The sequence below is a fragment of the Rhinopithecus bieti genome, unplaced genomic scaffold (assembly GCF_001698545.2).
Source record: "Rhinopithecus bieti isolate Rb0 unplaced genomic scaffold, ASM169854v2 scaffold_45389, whole genome shotgun sequence".
Lineage (NCBI taxonomy): Eukaryota > Metazoa > Chordata > Mammalia > Primates > Cercopithecidae > Rhinopithecus > Rhinopithecus bieti.
Window position 1 is genome coordinate 231,491 of NW_016818806.1, and position 16,797 is coordinate 248,287.

At 54.8% G+C, this 16,797-nt stretch overlaps 4 protein-coding genes across 4 annotated transcripts; all 4 read right to left on the reverse strand.

Annotated features, from left to right (window-relative positions):
- Window positions 1–427: 427 nt before the first annotated feature.
- On the reverse strand, window positions 428–2,097 carry S100A6 (S100 calcium binding protein A6). The gene is made up of 3 exons (XM_017857542.1): window positions 1,790–2,097; window positions 1,044–1,202; window positions 428–660 (listed from the first exon to the last, which is right to left on the reverse strand). Exons 2-3 carry the CDS (start codon window positions 1,179–1,181, stop codon window positions 526–528), a joined length of 273 nt encoding a protein of 90 aa, XP_017713031.1. The 5' UTR covers window positions 1,182–1,202; window positions 1,790–2,097; the 3' UTR covers window positions 428–525.
- Window positions 2,098–3,098: 1,001 nt separating this feature from the next.
- Window positions 3,099–7,159, reverse strand: S100A5 (S100 calcium binding protein A5). Its single transcript, XM_017857471.1, has 3 exons — window positions 7,132–7,159; window positions 5,801–5,952; window positions 3,099–3,239 (listed from the first exon to the last, which is right to left on the reverse strand). Exons 2-3 carry the CDS (start codon window positions 5,936–5,938, stop codon window positions 3,099–3,101), a joined length of 279 nt encoding a protein of 92 aa, XP_017712960.1. The 5' UTR covers window positions 5,939–5,952; window positions 7,132–7,159.
- A 2,211-nt stretch (window positions 7,160–9,370) lies between these two features.
- On the reverse strand, window positions 9,371–11,652 carry S100A4 (S100 calcium binding protein A4). Its single transcript, XM_017857553.1, has 3 exons — window positions 11,528–11,652; window positions 10,404–10,559; window positions 9,371–9,671 (listed from the first exon to the last, which is right to left on the reverse strand). Exons 2-3 carry the CDS (start codon window positions 10,542–10,544, stop codon window positions 9,507–9,509), a joined length of 306 nt encoding a protein of 101 aa, XP_017713042.1. The 5' UTR covers window positions 10,545–10,559; window positions 11,528–11,652; the 3' UTR covers window positions 9,371–9,506.
- A 1,446-nt stretch (window positions 11,653–13,098) lies between these two features.
- On the reverse strand, window positions 13,099–14,263 carry S100A3 (S100 calcium binding protein A3). The gene is made up of 2 exons (XM_017857554.1): window positions 14,114–14,263; window positions 13,099–13,615 (listed from the first exon to the last, which is right to left on the reverse strand). The coding sequence occupies exons 1-2, from the start codon at window positions 14,252–14,254 to the stop codon at window positions 13,451–13,453; spliced, it is 306 nt and encodes a 101-aa protein (XP_017713043.1). The 5' UTR covers window positions 14,255–14,263; the 3' UTR covers window positions 13,099–13,450.
- Between the last annotated feature and the right edge of the window lie 2,534 nt (window positions 14,264–16,797).

Sequence of the window (16,797 nt, forward strand, 5' to 3'; positions counted from 1 at the left end):
AGATGTGTCCTATCTGCCCCCTGTACTGTGGTGAGAAAGGGGACTTGCCCCACCCCAGGGCCCTTCTTGCCACACCCAGAGCAAAACACATCTGGGAGCCTCTGGGACTATCTCTGCCCCACTTCCAGCCCCCAGACCCCATCACATCCCAGCCCAGGGACCATTTCCATCTCCAAGCTCATCCCAGGGCACTCTCTACTGGAAACCACTTGAGCCTTTCCTTAGGATGGCATTGCCAAGAGGGGCATCTCTCCTCATTCACATAAAGGCACCTTATGTGCTAGAAAGAGCCTTGTCAGGGTGGGTCCCCTGGCCTGGCGAGTCAATGAGTCATTTTCAGAGGTTGACTATGAGCAAATCTTCCGATGGCTGGTGCCCCACTAAGTCAAGGAGGAACAGAAATAATTCGGAAACCAGGACACAAGGGTAAATTTGACCAAAAAAAAATTTATTGTACAATTACCCACCACTGGATTTGACTCAGAGAGGACCCCCAGAGGGTGACTCCATCTTCCCTATTTATTTTCAGCCCTTGAGGGCTTCATTGTAGATCAAAGCCAAGGCCCCCAGGAAGGTGACATACTCCTGGAAGTTCACCTCCTGGTCCTTGTTCCGGTCCAAGTCTTCCATCAGCCTTGCAATTTCAGCATCCTGCAGCTTCTAACGTGTTAGAATGTGAAATCCAGACTCAGTGGTGATGACAATCTTGGATTCTTCCCCTTCCCCCTCCCAGGCAGCCATCTCTGCAAGTGAATCTGTGCTCCCTCATCACCAAGGACTTATGTCCACCTTGAGTTTCACTTTGGCATTACTTCTCCTCAGCTACTCCTCAGTTACTGGTCCTCATTTGGAGCGATGGATATCAGGCTGGGAGCATCCCCTACCGGCTGGGAGAGTGGGTCTACAGCTCAGTAAGACATGTGGACCAGAGCCTCAGAATGTGGGTAAATGTGAGTCAGATGCACCTGGCACCTCTCCCTCCCCTAATCCTGCTTCCAAAGGACAAGGGTGGGAAAAGGGGTCCTGCAGAGGAGGCCACTCACCGAGCCAATGGTGAGCTCCTTCTGGATCAGCTCCTTCAGCTCCTTCTTGCTCAGGGTGTGCTTGTCACCCTCCCTGCCGGAGTACTTGTGGAAGATGGCCACAAGGAGGCCAATGGCCTGATCCAGGGGGCATGCCATGGCTGAGGGCTGGACTTGGAGCTGGCAGCAGAGGGCCTTGTCAGTGCCATGGGAGCAAGGACTTCTCACCCACACCCCCCAATAATGCTGCCTGCACTAGCCCCGACCCCTTGGGAACCACCCAGTCTCAGGCCACACACAATGGCATCAGGAGACAGCCCAGGACTTGAAGGGGAAGGAGAGAGAAGACTAGGGCCAAGGCACAAGAGGTGGCTTAAGGATTCTAAGAAGCGTATAGGAACAGTAGCTTTGGGCACAGCTGAGAACTGTCCTTCAGGGGATCCAGAAGTTAGGGAGTATGGCTGGGCAGGGGAAGGGGATAGAGGCTGCACAGGCAGCTTAAGCACAGCCTCACAGGGCCACTCGTGATGGCAATGACACACCCAGGGCACTCCCTTCCGCACCCCAAAAGAGCACACCCCATTGGGATCCCTTAGCCCAAGGCCTGCCTGGCACAGCACTGCTGCTGCTGACTATCCCTCCAGCTGGGGAGCGCCACAGACGGCCCCAGTCCGGATCCAGCAACTGGACGGGGCTGGGGATGGCTGGACCCCCAGGGGAGGACGGCTGGCCCTGGGAAGTACCCAGGGCTCCTGGCGAGAACTCACCGGTAGGGAGGTGGCCAAGTGCGACGGGAGCGGTCGAGGGGATGGGCTGTGTCGCAGTCCGGCTGGCCTTATAGCGGTCGATGCCCCGGAGGCCGGCTCGGCCAAGCCCACCCCACCCGCCCAAGTCCCGCCCGCGCCCCACCCTGCGCCTTGGCTTACGCAACGCACATTCGCGGTTTCTACCCTCGACTTTCCACGCCTCCTGCCCGGGGCTGTTCCGGGTTAGGACGGGATGGGGGAGCCCAGCAGATCCCACTGCACGCCCGGTGACGACGACTCTTCCCTCATCTGTGCAGCTCACTTTGCTCAGTTTGCTCTTCGTGACACGTGACTCGGCAAGGGGAGCAGGAGGCGGACGGCGGCGGTCACCCCTGCTCCCTCTGCCAGACCGTGAATGTGACCCTCGAGCCAGCGCAGCGTCAATGTGGGCAAGGAGGGCGCCTCACAGGATGCCGGTGTCCCGCAGAGGATACTCAGGGTCACCCCAGAGGAGATAGGGGGAGTAGCCTGTGGTCTAAAGGATATCTATGGCACCCATGCCCTACCAGCAACAAGTTCCTACGACATCTCCACGCCTTCCCCTCACTGCCCCAAATTCCATTCACTACAGCACCTTTGGTGTTAATGTGCATGCAGGCGGGAACCCAGCCCTGTAAGCACCATTCGTTATTTCAGACCCTCCCCTGTAAAAGATTTTGATGGAGGAGGTAGGGAAAGAAGAAAGCATTGGCCCCCAGAGATGATGAGAGGGGTGCTGTTGAAGGGGAAATGGAGAAGAGGGAGGGGGCTGGTGTGGAGGCCAGACTTGCCCTTCCTAAAGGTGCTGCCAAGGTGGCCTCCGGTGAGCTATGGACAAGTCAGGCCTGCCTGCCACTCCCAACCCCTCCCAGTGTCCCCCTCTCAAAGCAACTTTCTCTCTTAGCTTCCTCTGCATCTTTGCAGAGTTCCCACCTGGCCTGACTTCCCCATTTTCCAGGCAGTCAAAACTAAGCCATGACAAGACCAATGAGACATCCACACAAAAGAAGGAGAAGAATGCAGTGGAAGCCCAGGACCCTAAACCCCAGAGGCAGAGGCTGTCTCAACCCACTCAAAGAGAGACCCCTCCTGTGCTCCCCTCCCCCCAGGCCAAGGTAGACAAGACAGCTTCAAAACCAGACTCCCAGCACCTGCGATGGAAACTTTATTTCCTCCCATGGAAGGGTCCATCTGGGAGGGAGAGGAGTGCAAGGGGCCAAAGAGGGTCCGTGAGAGGAGCAGCCAAGGTCAGCAGCAAGGGGTGGAGGGTAAGGGCGGAGGGCAGCCCGGGTCACTTCTTGTCCTCTAGGAAGAAGTCATTGTAGGCCATGCACAGCGTAGTCAGGAACACCGAGTACTCCTTGAAGTCGATCTCCTGGTCACTATTCTTGTCCAGGCTCTTCATCAAGTCATCGATGCTGTTGTCCTTCATCTTCACAGACCCAGGTGGAGGGACAACTCAGACCCCACTCCCAGCCCTGCCCTCACACCACTGCATGGTGTCATACCCACCCTGAAATCTCAGTGTGAGCCCCAGCTGAGTCAGTGACACTGTCAGCATCTCGACCGCCAGAGTCTGCCCGCTGCCCACACCTAGGCAAGGGCCTGGCACGAGGTAGGGGGTCAGGGACCTGACTCCTGAATGGAAATAAATGACAGCAGGAGCGCTAGCCTATCCTGCCTTCCCTGCAACGCCGTCCCCCAGCCAAATAAACAATCATCTGGGTTTTATACCAACACCTGATAAAAACAGCTTGCTGGGTCAGGCACGGTGGCTCACACCTGTAATCCTAGCACTTTGGGAGGCCGAGGTGGGTAGATCACCTGACATCAGGAGTTCGAGACCAGCCTGACCAACATGGTGAAACCCCATCTCTACTGAAAATGCAGAATTAGCAGGGCATGGTTGTGCATCCCTGTAATCCCAGCTACTTGGAAGGCTGAGGCAGGAGAATCGCTTGAACTTGAGAGACGGAGGTTGCATTGAGCAAGATCATGTGCACTGCACTCCAGCCTGGACAACAAGAATGAAACTCCTTCTCAAAAAAAAAACCTTGCTGATTATGTGGCACTGAGCGTTATCCAAGTCTCTGAGTGACTCTCTCCCCGTTCTAAGGACTAGGTGAGAATAAGCCCAGACAAAATGTCTCTCAATGAGAGCAGTGCACCAGGGCTGTGAAGCCACTGCATCCCTCTGCTGCTAGGAGAGCTGTGCAAGAGGCCTGCCTGGAGCCCAGTTGTACACTCTTGTCTGGTCCTTTGATGTCCCAGCCTGGCTCCACTATGACGATGGAGTCAGGGTCCTTTGGGTAGAACAGGAAGAAAATATAGACAAGCAGATCCTGATGTCTCCTCATCACTGCCATCAGCTACAGGTTTTCACAGGAGACACTGGGACTTATGGAGGTGGAAACTGCTTGTCTGTGATATGATCCTAGTCCCCATCCTGGACTCCTGTTATTGCCAGGCCCTCCCCTGGGCGTTTCTCCTTCTGTAATTAACCCCCGCTGTACCCGTGGCCCCTCCCTTTGCCCTCATTAACTCCAGGATGCAGGGAACATGGCGGAAGCCAGAGATCAGGACTGGGGACGCCCACACCTGCTTTGGTCCCCTGCCCATGTGGCACACTGTGGACCTTCTTTCTTGGAGGGCCTACCAGGGCTCAAGGTGTGATAGATGGAGAGGCACTCAGGCCAAATTTTAAAGGAAACAGAGAGGATGATTCACCGGCCTGGCCCAGAACTCCAGTTCAGCTCCCTTAGGCAAGTTATTTGATGCATTTGAGCATTGATTTTTTTAACTGTAAAAATAATAAGACTAGGCACAGTGGCTCATGCCTGTAATTTCAGCACTTTGGGAGGACAAGGCGATAGGATTATTTGAGACCAGGAGTTCAAGAACAGCCTGGGTAAAATAGTGAGACCCTATCTCTACAAAAAATTTTTAAAATTATCTAATCTTGGTGGTACTCGCTTGTAGTCCTAGCTTCTCAGGAGGCTGAGGTGAGAGAATCGCTTGAGCCTGAAAGTTCAAGGCTACAGTGAGCCATGAGCACACCACTGCACTCTAACCCGAGTGACAGAGTGTTATTTATCCTTGGCCAGGCGCAGTGGCTCACGCCTGTAATCCCAACACTTTGGGAGGCCGAGGCGGATGGATCACGAGGTCAGATGTTCAAGATCAGCCTGACCAATATGGTGAAACCCCATCTCTACTAAAAATACAAAAATTAGCCGGGCATGATGGTGCGTGCCTGTAATCCCAGTTACTCAATAGGCTGAAGCAGGAGAATCACTTGAACCTAGAAGGCAGAGGTTGCAGTGAGCCAGGATCATGCCACTGCACTCCAGCCTGGGCAACAAAGCAAGACTCTGTCTAAAAAAAAGAAATAAATAAATATATATATTTATTTATCCTCAGGGATATTGTATTATAATAACCTCCTGGGCCTTCCCCTCTGTCAGTCACCTCCCTCCTGCCACCTCCATCTGGTGAGAACCAGTTCTGTCTCTTGGCTACCCTATATTTACAAGTTAACATAGCGTAACTTGTAAACATAGTTTCAGTTGGAGAGCCAGCACCATTGTAGAGCCCTGGCCATGCTGTGCACACAGAGAAGAATCAGGTAGGGTCCCTACCCTTGGGTTCTACACAGCTGGACCAGGACACCCTGCATCCCTTCACCACCCACGACCCCTAGCACAGGTTCTGCCACTGCTGCGAAAGCCTAGCCGCACCATCGAAGGCTCAATCTCCTTCTCTAAACCCTCCAGACTCAGCCCTTCCTCCTTCTCAGTGAGACCCTGACACATCCTCCTTCACAGAGGGCTAGAGTTTTGCTGGCCCCAAATCCCCACCGTCTTCCTTTGTCTCTGTCTGTAGCCCTTGGCCACCCTGCCCCTGGTTTAGGCTGGAGGATCCTGGAAGTAGGTATGTGTCCCCCAGAGGGAGTACTCAGACTTTGGGGTGGAGGATGAGGGAACAATCACCTACCTCCCCAAGACACAGCTCTTTCTTGATCAGCTCCTTGAGTTCCTTCCTACTCAGGGTCAGTTTGCTACCCTCTCTCCCTGAATATTTGTGAAACGTGGTCACCATAGTGGTCAGGGCCTTCTCCAGAGGGGTCTCCATCACAGTGTGCAGCTCTGCAGAGGGAGCGAGGAAGATCCCATTCCTCAGGAAGTCACCACCAGCAGCACTAGCCTACCTCTGAGGCCCCTCCCTCAAAGACAAGAGACTGGAACCCAAGATGAGACCAAAATCCACTAACAAGAGCACCCATCTGTATCAGCACAGGTTACAATGAGACCCACAGCAAACCCTGGAGCAGCTGGTACAAGGAGAATGGCCAGCCCCCAAAGGAGACCACAGACTGTCCTGCTTGGGAGTTGTCGAAAAGGAGGCCTGGGGCAGAAAGATGACAAGACGACCTCCTCAAAAAGTCTGGTGGCAGATGGTGGAGCAGATCAAGGGTCACGATTTTCTGTCTGCCCCTTCTCGCCTAGGAACTGGTTTTCCAGAGGCAGTTCCCACCTTAGTCACCAGCCTTTCCCCCAGTGCCTGAATCACCTGATATCGAGGAGTGTCCCATTATTAAAGTGGGGGACAGGGCAAAGAGAGAGTCCAGGGCTGAGAGGGGGCTGGGCTGGAACTAGGAGATGAGGTCTCAACAACGAGCAGCAGGGAGGTGACTGAGCTGGCCCAACTGGTCTCCAGACTCTGGCCCAGAGCAGTGCACACACAGACAGGCCAGGAGGCAGGGAGAGCAGGGGGCCTCTTGAAATCTCCAGGATCATTCCAAAACCTGGATCCAGAGGCTGCGCTTGAATAAAGGCCTGGATTCCAATGGCACAGCCACCCCCAGCCAAGGGAAGAGACAGATGGAGCTCAAGTGACTCAGACTAAAAACCACTTGCCCCTCAGGGAGGAAGGAGGCAACACCCACGGAACTTGAGGACTGCAGGTTAATCCTGTCCTCACCTCCAGCCCAAAGCCCTCCCTGCCGTTCTTAAACCAGACCCATCATTCCTCTCTTACCACCCAAAACCTCAGCCTCTCCCACCTCAAGGAGACTCAGCTGGGGCCACAGTTGAAGGCAAGGGCCTCTGTGCACCTGCAGGAGCATCCTGGCTAGTCCGGACCCCCACCTCCACCCCAGAGCCATTTCTCAAGAAATTCCAAAGGCTCTGCCCTTTCCTCCCTGAGTGCATGCCCGCTTGTGGGGCCAGGCCTCCTTGGTGGAGGTCACCACCACTCATCACCCTCACCATGAGTGTGATCCACCAGATAGCAGACAAACAGGGACATAGGAAGGAAGGACTTACCACTATGGGAGTGAGCCCAGAGAATCCAGGCAGCAGACAGAGCCTCCCTCTCACTGCCTTCTGCCTTTATTCCCCTGCTCTCTGTCCCCAGGAAACAGGGTAGAGAAAGGGCCCATGGGAAGGGGCTGGGGACTTGGGGATGCTCACGTCAGAGCCTCCCGGGATGGAGCTGGGGAGAAACCCCTTCTGCCAATCTCACCTTCCTTGTTTACAAACAAGGGCTGGGGACACACTGAGTTCCCACAGCACACACATCCCCAATCCCAGAAACTTTATTCTTCTGACCAAAAATCAGAACTCACAATCTGAAATCTGATGGAACAATAAGCTGAAGAAGGAAACCAGATTGTCCTGGAAAGAAAACTTTGGAGGTGTGGGCCAAACATAGGGCACCATCTCCCCGTGTCCTAGGAAGCTCTCCACATCGGGACCCTCCCACCCATCCTGCCACCCACTCCAGAAGCAGAGAAGACAGCCCTTGAGATAGGGATCAGTAGAGGAAGATATTTTCTGCGAAGGATATGGTCAAGGTCGTGAGCTAATATGGACCCAAAGGTTTTTAAAGGGCTTTTAAATGAACAATTTCTTCTAGGCCTCACTGCTCTTCACAGGAAAGGCTTGTCGGAGACTCTTGGCATGGAGGACTGAGAATCAGGAATAGGGAAGGCACCCAGCGAAGGTCTAAGGCCCAGCACTGGGGTAGAGGTTGTGGATTGGGGAGGGGGGTTCGGGCTCAGGTTGCAGTCAAGGAGGGAGTAGGGGCCAGGGAAGTTCCCTGTATCCCAGAAGACACTCAGACATTGTTCCACCACAGTAGAACAACGTACTTCTACCAGGCCAAGAACAGACCCGGGCTCAGGGTGTAGTTCCTATCACTACTACAGTCCCACCTCAGCCTGGGAGGCCTCCCCACTGCTCCCCACTCCACCCCACCCCCAACTGGCAAGGTTGGAGAGGCAGCAGGGATTGGTTGCTATGCAGCAGGCATCTCTGAAGGAGAGCATGATGCAGATGGAGGCCCCAGGGAGGGTGCTCCCAGGGAGGGTGGATGGAGAGGGCAGGGGAAGGCAGCAGACTTTCTCCTGAACTGAAATTCCTCCCAAGTCTCTGTAGTCAAACCCTGAGGGAACATCTGAGTCACCTGCCCCACTCCTCTGAAACCTGAGAGAAAAGCCCCGCATGATGAGAGGAAAGAGGACCTGCAAGAGGAGGTCAGTGGGATCACGCCTTCCAGCCTCTGCACCTGATCTCCACGCACTTCTTCCTTAAAGATCCCTGTGTCACCCAGGCAGGGCCTTGAAGTCTAACCTCAGCCTGCCACTGCACCCTTGAACCACTGGCCTTGAACCTGCTTAAGGGGAAGCAATATCATGCCTCATATTTTCTGGGGTGGAGGGGAAATAATCTCAATTTCATTTATCAGATCAAAATTCCACATATGTGGAATTTTGTCTCCAAACTATGGTCACCTTCCCACCCTTTGCCTCACTCCCACCCCAGCCACTGACCCCCACTCATCTCTTCTGAGTCCCCTGTCCTTCCCTGAAGGAGCTTGATTCCTGACTGATAACAGATCTCATCCAGGGACCTTTGAGGCAGAGACAGTGGATTCGAGAATGCCTATATTCTCATGCTACTGCAAACAGCCAGGTCTCCCTCCACATTGCCCTCCCTGATCCTAACACAGATAGGAAAGGATTAATCCATCCCTGTGGTTTGAAGCCAGGGATCTGGAAGGGGGTGGCAGGACAGAGCCTGGACTGTAAATGTCAGCACTAAGTGCCACCCCTCCTCCCCATCCCACTGTCACCTAAGTACTTCCTCCCTGCAGCTCAGCCTTATTCTTTTCCCTCTGACTTCCTCCCAGGACACCCAAACTCCATTCCAGACCCCAGCCAGGAACAGATGTGACCTTCAATTCCAGCCTCGGTTCAAGATCCTGTCAGAGGCAAGATTGGAGAGAGGTGGGAGGGGTAAGTGGGCTGGCTGAGATCCCACAGCTGGGGCCTTCCAAACCTTGGCAAGGGGGTGGTTATGGGGTCCCCTTCTCAGCTTTGACCTCACTGAGTGAACTTTATTGCCTGTGCATACACTCTTAGTCATCTTGCACCCCTCCTCTGACTTCACTAGTTTGCTCTCCATAAAACTTCAGCTCAACTCCCAGCTCTCCCCACGACCACCCCACAACATATCCCTCAGGCCCCAACCCATGCCCCCAGAGTCTCTCAAACCGTCAGCCTCAAAACTTCCAAGAATCTTTATTGAACTTGCTCAGCATCAAGCACGTGTCTGAAGGAGCCAGGGTGGGGCACTGTGCCCACTGGCGACAGGGAAGGCCCCAGCTGGCAGAACCCCCAACCACATCAGAGAAGCTTTCATTTTTTCTTGGGCTGCTTATCTGGGAAGCCTTCAAAGAATTCATTACACATCATGGCGATGCAGGACAGGAAGACACAGTACTCTTGGAAGTCCACCTCGTTGTCCCTGTTGCTGTCCAAGTTGCTCATCAGCTTCTGGAATGCAGCTTCATCTGTCCTTTTCTGGAGGGAGAAGAGGCTACAGATAGAAAACAGAAGCCCAGTGGGGGGAGCCAGGACAAGACCCAGTTTCTACTCCCAGACCAGGGTTCAGGGAGGCTCCTTTGGGAGGTCCAGTTTGGAACTGCAACCCTTAAGGCTAAGCTAGGATGGAGAAGGTGTTCCTTGGATCAGGAAGTCTGAGTACCTGGTGCAATGGAAAAATGACGGAACCACTACATTTTCACCCAAGGTTGTTCTAATAATCCCATGAGGTAGTAATAGTCATGAAAGCAATATGTAAACTGTATTATGTTTGATACAAATATACATTGTTATTGTTTGAGGGGAATGTCTGCAGGCCTGTGATCATCTCCACATCTGTGTCTTCACATCTACAAGCCAAATAGAAACTCAAACAGTGTCCACTGTTGGTGTGATGGCAAGAGTCAGACAGTCCTGGTCCGGAAGGCAGTTGTGTACACTGACCACTTTGGGAAGTTACTTAGCACTCTGAGCTTAGTCTTCCCTTCAGTTAAGTTGCGCAAAGCATCTGGCAGTGTCTGACACATTCATTCTCAGCCCTCTTTCAGTATATGGGGCCAGTCAGTGAGCGGTGCTGTTCAATGTGTTTCCACACCAGGCAGTCACCCCACTGATAGATGCCCTCTGTAGCTAATGCTCTAGAGCAAGACTGCTGCCCTCCTCTGTGGGAAATGCCCCACGTGGGGACACACTCAGGCACTACCCACTCACCCCCAAGAAGCTGGGCAGCTCCCGGGTCAGCAACTCCTTTAGCTCTGATTTGTTGAGCTTGAACTTGTCACCCTCTTTGCCTGAGTACTTGTGGAAGGTGGACACCATCACATCCAGGGCCTTCTCCAGAGGGTACGCCATGACAGCAGTCAGGATCTGGGAGCAGGAGGCACAGAGACCCTCTTATTTACCCCACCCCTCAGAGATGTGTTCAGAATGCCAGGCTCCCCTCCCATCCCTCCAGGAGCACTTGGCGAGACTCTGCTCCCTCCCTGGGCCCAGCACCTGGCGGGGAGGGTGTGCACAGTGGGGAACACATGCTCTGGGCAGTGAACATTTGCAAAACCCACTGCGCAGGCTCTGGAGATTCAGGCAGCAAGCTCCCAGGGCCTCCCAGGCCTCGCCTCAACAACAGCATTTTTTCCATCCCTCGCTCAGTCTATCCGCTCCCACGGCTCAGCCACAAAGGCCCCGCCCTGGCCATTCTTCTCCCTCCCAGCACTGGGTGGGGCTGCTGGAGGCCTGCCCAGGGGCCTGCAGCGGAAAAAACCAGCTGCTTAGCGCTCAGCATAGGGAGGGGCAAAGTGAGATGGCAGAGACAAGGGTTGGAATAGAAGGTGCAGAGGCCACGCTCCTTCTTGAGCTGGGCTGCTGCGTGCAGGGCAGAGGCTCATGGGGCACACCACCAGACAAACGCCCACAGTTGCCTTCTGCCTTTCCTTTGCTTCCTGCTCCCGAGTGTACAACCCAGCAAACATGAGCCAGTGCAGACACCCATGGGCACATACATACCAACACATGCTATAGCAACAGCATGTGCAAGCCCACATCTCAGAAGCACCTGGAGAGCTCAAATCTAGCCACTTGCTCGCTTTTCTGTTGGTTTTTTCCTCCCTCTTACGTGCACGTGTGTGTGTGCACATGCACACCCACACACATGCACACCCATGCACATGCACACCCACGCACATGCACACCCACGCACACACTCTACCCAGAGTTCCACATCAGAGTCTCACATCTGGATCTCTTTAGCACATCTGGCCCCCACCAGCCTCCCCTTCTCCTGCCCCAGCCCTGGCCTCTGACCCCCCTTGCATGCCAGTCAGGCCAACATAACTCACCAAACCAAGAGAGAAGCGCTGAGGAGAGAGGGTTGTAGAGAGGGGAAGAATGGGGACGGCCCAGCGGTCTGACCTATTTATACCCCAGCCAGGCCCTGCCCATAGCAGGGGACAGGGGAGAGTGGATACTGCCTTCCTGCTGTGGGCTGATGTGTTAAGTGCCACAGCACCCTCCACCAGCCCAGCCTTGCAACCAAGCCTCTTGTTTGGGTAACGGGTAAGCCCCAGCGGTTACCAGCAGGGACCTGGATGCGATAAACATCACCCAGTGTACATAGCTCAGCCTGAGTTTTAGAGAGGTGGAGGAAGGAGTAGTCTGTGCCTGGAGCATGGCGGACAGGGAGGGAGTAGTTCCATCAGGGAGCTAGGAAAGAAGATGCAGGGGGTGGTGGGTGACAGGTGGGAGATTGCCCTGAAAATGTGGTGACACAAAAGCTAGGGAGGGGGATGGGAGGATCGCCTGAGGCCAGGAGTTCAAGACCAGCCTAGGCAACATAGTGAGACCTCTGTCTCTATAAAAGGAAAATAAAATTTGTTTTAATTAGATGGGCAGCGTGGCTGTAGCCTGTAGTCCCAGCTAGTCAGGAAGCTGAAACAGGAGGATCGTTTGAGCCCAGGAGTTCGAGACTGCAGTTGGCTATGCTCAAGCCACTGCTCTCCAGCCTGGGCAACACAGCGGACCTTGTCTCTTAAAAAAATAAAGACTCAAAAACAACAACTGGGGCAGGGATCTCCATGCCCAGTACTGTCTGCCATGCCAAGTAAGGCTCAGGGCCGGGGCTGAGGGATCTGGAGGGGAACAGGCTCACACCCAAATGAGGCTCTGGGACCACTTCAGGAACGTCAGTGGGAAAGTTCCTGGGTGAGGTAGTGATGGAGTATGGAGTGGCAGTGACACGTGGGGGCTCACAGATAGATCTCAGGTTCGGAGAGGGTATCAGGAGGGGCCATTTCAAGTTGGGATGAGTGTCAGGAATGAAGAATCCAGGTTGGGGTGGAGAGTTAGAGGTGAAATGGCACGAAATAGGGGAGTTAGAATTCGAGCCAACCTCTCAGGGTGGGCTACAAACTCAGTGAGGGTTAGAAGTAGGAGATTAAGGCCCTCAGGGGACTGCGGCTTCAGGGCTAGGGGCTGCCTCAAGTTATCCCCTTCCCCCTCCACATAGGGCACAACTTCCTGACTGGGAGTAAACACCTCAGACACCCTAATCCTATTAGTGCTGCTCTCTGGGCTCCCACAGCCCGGGGCAGGGAACAAACACCCCCACTGTGCCCACGGCCCCACCCTCCTCAGATCATCCAACCATGAGCACTGAGTCCCAGGGGAAACTCAGGCGGTCCTCTCTCAAAGACCCCAGAGAGAGAGAGAGAGGAATGGAGGACAGGGGTCCCTGTGTTGGCCCCACGCTCTCCTGCTGGACCCTGGAGGCCACTGCATTTCTGCAGGGTCTGCAACTTCCCTGGGGGAGCCTCCTGCCCCTGCCCTCAGCTGCCTTCCTGCAGTGGAAAAGGCCAGAAAGGAGCAAAGAACTCAGCAGACGCGTCCTCAGAAAAGAATCAAACAAAACCAAGCTGACGCCAGTTTTTTATTAGGAGTTAAATAGGCCCTTTCCCTTCGTGGTCTCATTGGTGCACGCTCTGCTGAGCCTCGAGGGCCTCAGAGCAGATCCCGCCTCCTCCCATCCACAAGGGAGGCCGCAGGGGTGCAGCAGGCAGGCTGGGGCCCAGAGTGGCTCTACCCCTCACTTGCTGGGCATCCTGGGAAAGGAGCCCTCACATCTCTGGGCCTCCTAGGTAAAATGGGTTAACTGATCACGGAAGACCTGGGCAAGTCCAGATTGAAAGGGGTACAGGAGAGAGGGTAAGAGGGAGTGTGGGAGACATGCCCAGCCCCCAACAGCCGGCGCACCCCTGGAGCAGAGGCTACTGGGAGCAGGGGGGATCTGAGGGGCAGTCCTTGAAGTACTCGTGGCAGTAGAGACAGAGGCAGGCAAGTGAGCGCACATACTCCACAAAGTCCACCTCGCAGTCCTTGTTGGTGTCCAGAACACTCATGAATTTGTTGTAGTCACACTCCCGAAACTCAGTCTGTGCAAGGGAAGGGTGGGGAGGAGTGGGGGAGTAGGATGAGGAGGGCAGAACAGCCTCACACGCCACCTCCCTCCCTCCTCTCCCAAGTGGACCCACCCTACCCCAAACTACACCCTTCTGAGGGCCAATTTCAACCTCCCTGCTCTGATAATGCACCCATTGCAATCCCCTCCCAAATCTGCCCTCTCAGATTATTAATCGAGCACCTACTATTTGCTACTGAGTGCCTACTATGTGTTAGGCATTCTTCATGGTGCTCTCGCTCAGTCCTCTCAACAACCCTGCAAGGCAGCAGGTGTGATGATTGTCATCCCATTTTATAGATGAGGAAGCTGAGGTTTCTGCTATGTCAGTTCTCCCCTCCCACTTCCTCCTCACAAACCAGCCCCCGCCCCTTGCTGTCCTGTGCTCATGCTTGTCCCCAGGTCTCTCTTGGCAGAGTCTAGGCAGTGCCTCCCGCTGGGTGAGGAGGGGACAGACACTCCAACTGCTCACCGGGGTCCAGGTGGCCAACTCCTTTTGCAGCAGCTCCTTGAGCTCTGCCTGGCAGAGCTTGTATTTGTCCCCACAGCGCCCTGCATATTCCTGGAAGGTGCACACGATGGCAGCTACCGCCTGCTCCAGAGGCCTGGCCATCCTCACTGTCACAGAACAAGAGTGTGACTCACAGCAGAGTTCCAGGCCAACCCCCCTGCTCACCTCTACCCTCTGTGTTTCTCAGAGACTGTTCCCAGACCCATCTTAACCTCCATCAGGCTTCAGGCCCCGCAGTCTCCCCCTCCTCTGAGCAGCCCTCCCGGACCACACCAGCCCCTCCTAATGTATCCCCCTGCTGTCCTGTTGTTATTTCCCCATGTAGAGGTCTCATTGCCCCAACATCACCGCAAATTCCTTAAAGAGACAGCATCCCACCCCACCACCTGCACACCCCACTGCGGGGCTCCTTAAGCACTCTCAGATTCTCTGCCACCTCTTCTTATCCCCAACACCCAAGGGTGGCTCGCTCCCAGTCTGCCCCAGCCCATGAGATGCCCTAGAAGCCTCCCTCCCGCAGGAACTTGCACAAGGAGAGCCTGGCCCTGTGCTTCTCTGCCCTCAGGCCCTTGGAGAAGCTAGGCCTTAGCAGGGAGGGGCAGGTCTGAGAGGCACCCCCACCACCTCATCACCACTCCCCTCATCCTGCCTCCTGCCCTGAACTCAAGGAAGCTGCATCCAAAAGAAAAAACTCGTGGGATCCTCTCTCCCTCTTGCCAGCTGTGCAACCCTGGTGAGTCATTTGTCTCTCTGGGTCTCAGGGGCGGGGCCTAATCTGTAAGGTGGGGTTCATCCCACCTCGCAGGCCTAGTCAGGAACCTGAACCAGATGGTCTCTTGAGAATTGACCAGTTCGGGTGTTTACCAATCTGAGACTCGCCTCCCCTGAGGTTACCCTCCTGCCCCCTGGGGGTTTTGAACAGGAAGGCTCTATATAGGGGTACCCTGTTCTATTGGAGGGGAAGCCCTTCCTGGATTTCCCCTCACTTCCCCTCACTTCAACTCTCCCCTTCCACCGCCCTTCTGGGATGATGCCTCCAGCTTGGGAAAACCCGAAAGCGGCCAGGAAGGCAAGAGTTTTTTCCATGCTAGCCCAGTGACTCACTCCTGGTTCCCCCATGGGACGAGAGTCCTGCAGCACAGAACAGCCAGGGCCAAGACTCTCCCTGAAGATTTGCCCACTGCTGGGCCCCTGCTGGGAGCAAATGGCTGGCATGGTTGAGGCTGGCAGGAAAATAGGGGAAGGAGAGTAGGGGGTGCCAAGCACTGCCAGGATTCGATTCATTGTAAACACCCCAGGATTGGAGCAAGGTGTCCAGGATTCCCAGGAGAGGAAAGGGCCATGATCCTGAGAAATGAGGAGCCTCACAGGTGAAGCAAGGAGACAAGGAGCAAGTGAGGGGCCTGACCAAAGGGAATACCAGAACCTTGAGCCCAGTGCTCCCACCCCAAGGCAGACCTTAGCTCTACACACCCCCCAGTCCAAACTTCCCCAACAACCCCTCACTGTGCAAGGAAACCTCTGCATCCACTATATCTGACTTCCCTCCCCCTGTCAGGCCCGCCTGTGGTCATCTCTCTGCTTCCAATGACAGACCCTAGGTCAGGAGTCAGGCTGGCTATTGGGGATCCCCCAAACTGCCCTGACACTCAACCCAGGGCAGGACCCAAGCAGCTGGCACTCACCGCTGGTGCTGGCGTTTCAGCTGTAGGAGCTTAGAGACAGTGCCTCACTATTTGTAGCCTCCCAAGAAAGGAAGGAAGCAATTATGGGGGACTCAAGTAGGTCAACACTGAGGATGCCCTCAGGGATCCCTCAGCAGCCCCATTACAGGCCCCACCTGCCCACCTATCCACGCACACATCAAAGGCCAGTCTGGGCTCAGACACCACTCCCCTTTCATTCCCCCTCTGTCCTCCCCCAGAGTTGGGAACTGGGGACAGCTTCCTGCCGAGTCCTTCCAGTTCAGTTGGAGAAGACAGGCGGGCCTATCCATCACATCACAGCCCCATCTCTTCACTCTGCAGAGGCCCGAGAATACCAAGTGGGGACACACTTCTGCCTCGCTCAGGTTGCACCCCTACAAATCTTTATTCTGGGGAGACCTTGGAGAAACGTAGCTAAGCCTCCCCTTTACAGATGAGAAGTCTGAACTTGCCTGACCAGATCACAGCTTTTCGCTGTGAACTGCCTGCTTCCCGGGGGGAAATCATCGGGTGGGATGTCTTTGAAGCACACGGGCACTTCCAGCAATCTAAGCTTGAGTTTTCTGACCTTTCCCAGGTGATGGGAATGAATTTGGGCTAGAGTCACGTGAAGGCTGGCCTGAGGCTGGAGCTCCTTAAGGGCTGTTTTTCTTCTTCCCCTGCTCTGCTCAGCACCAAAATAACCTTCCTTGAAGTCTTGTGCGTGGCAGGATGGGATTTCCTCTGTCTTTTAGCTTGAGTGTGTAGCCTTTTGGGGTCTCACCATCATGGAAGGGTCACCCATTTGTATCTCCTCCTAGGGTGAGCCCTGGGCTTCTACTTCTGTCTTCCTCACTCCCCAAACCATCAAGATCAAAGTTCAGGTTCAGCTTGGCTTGGCCAATGACCTCAGGGCACGGGGGACCCCAGTACAGATTCTGCTTTGACTTAGATTTTGAC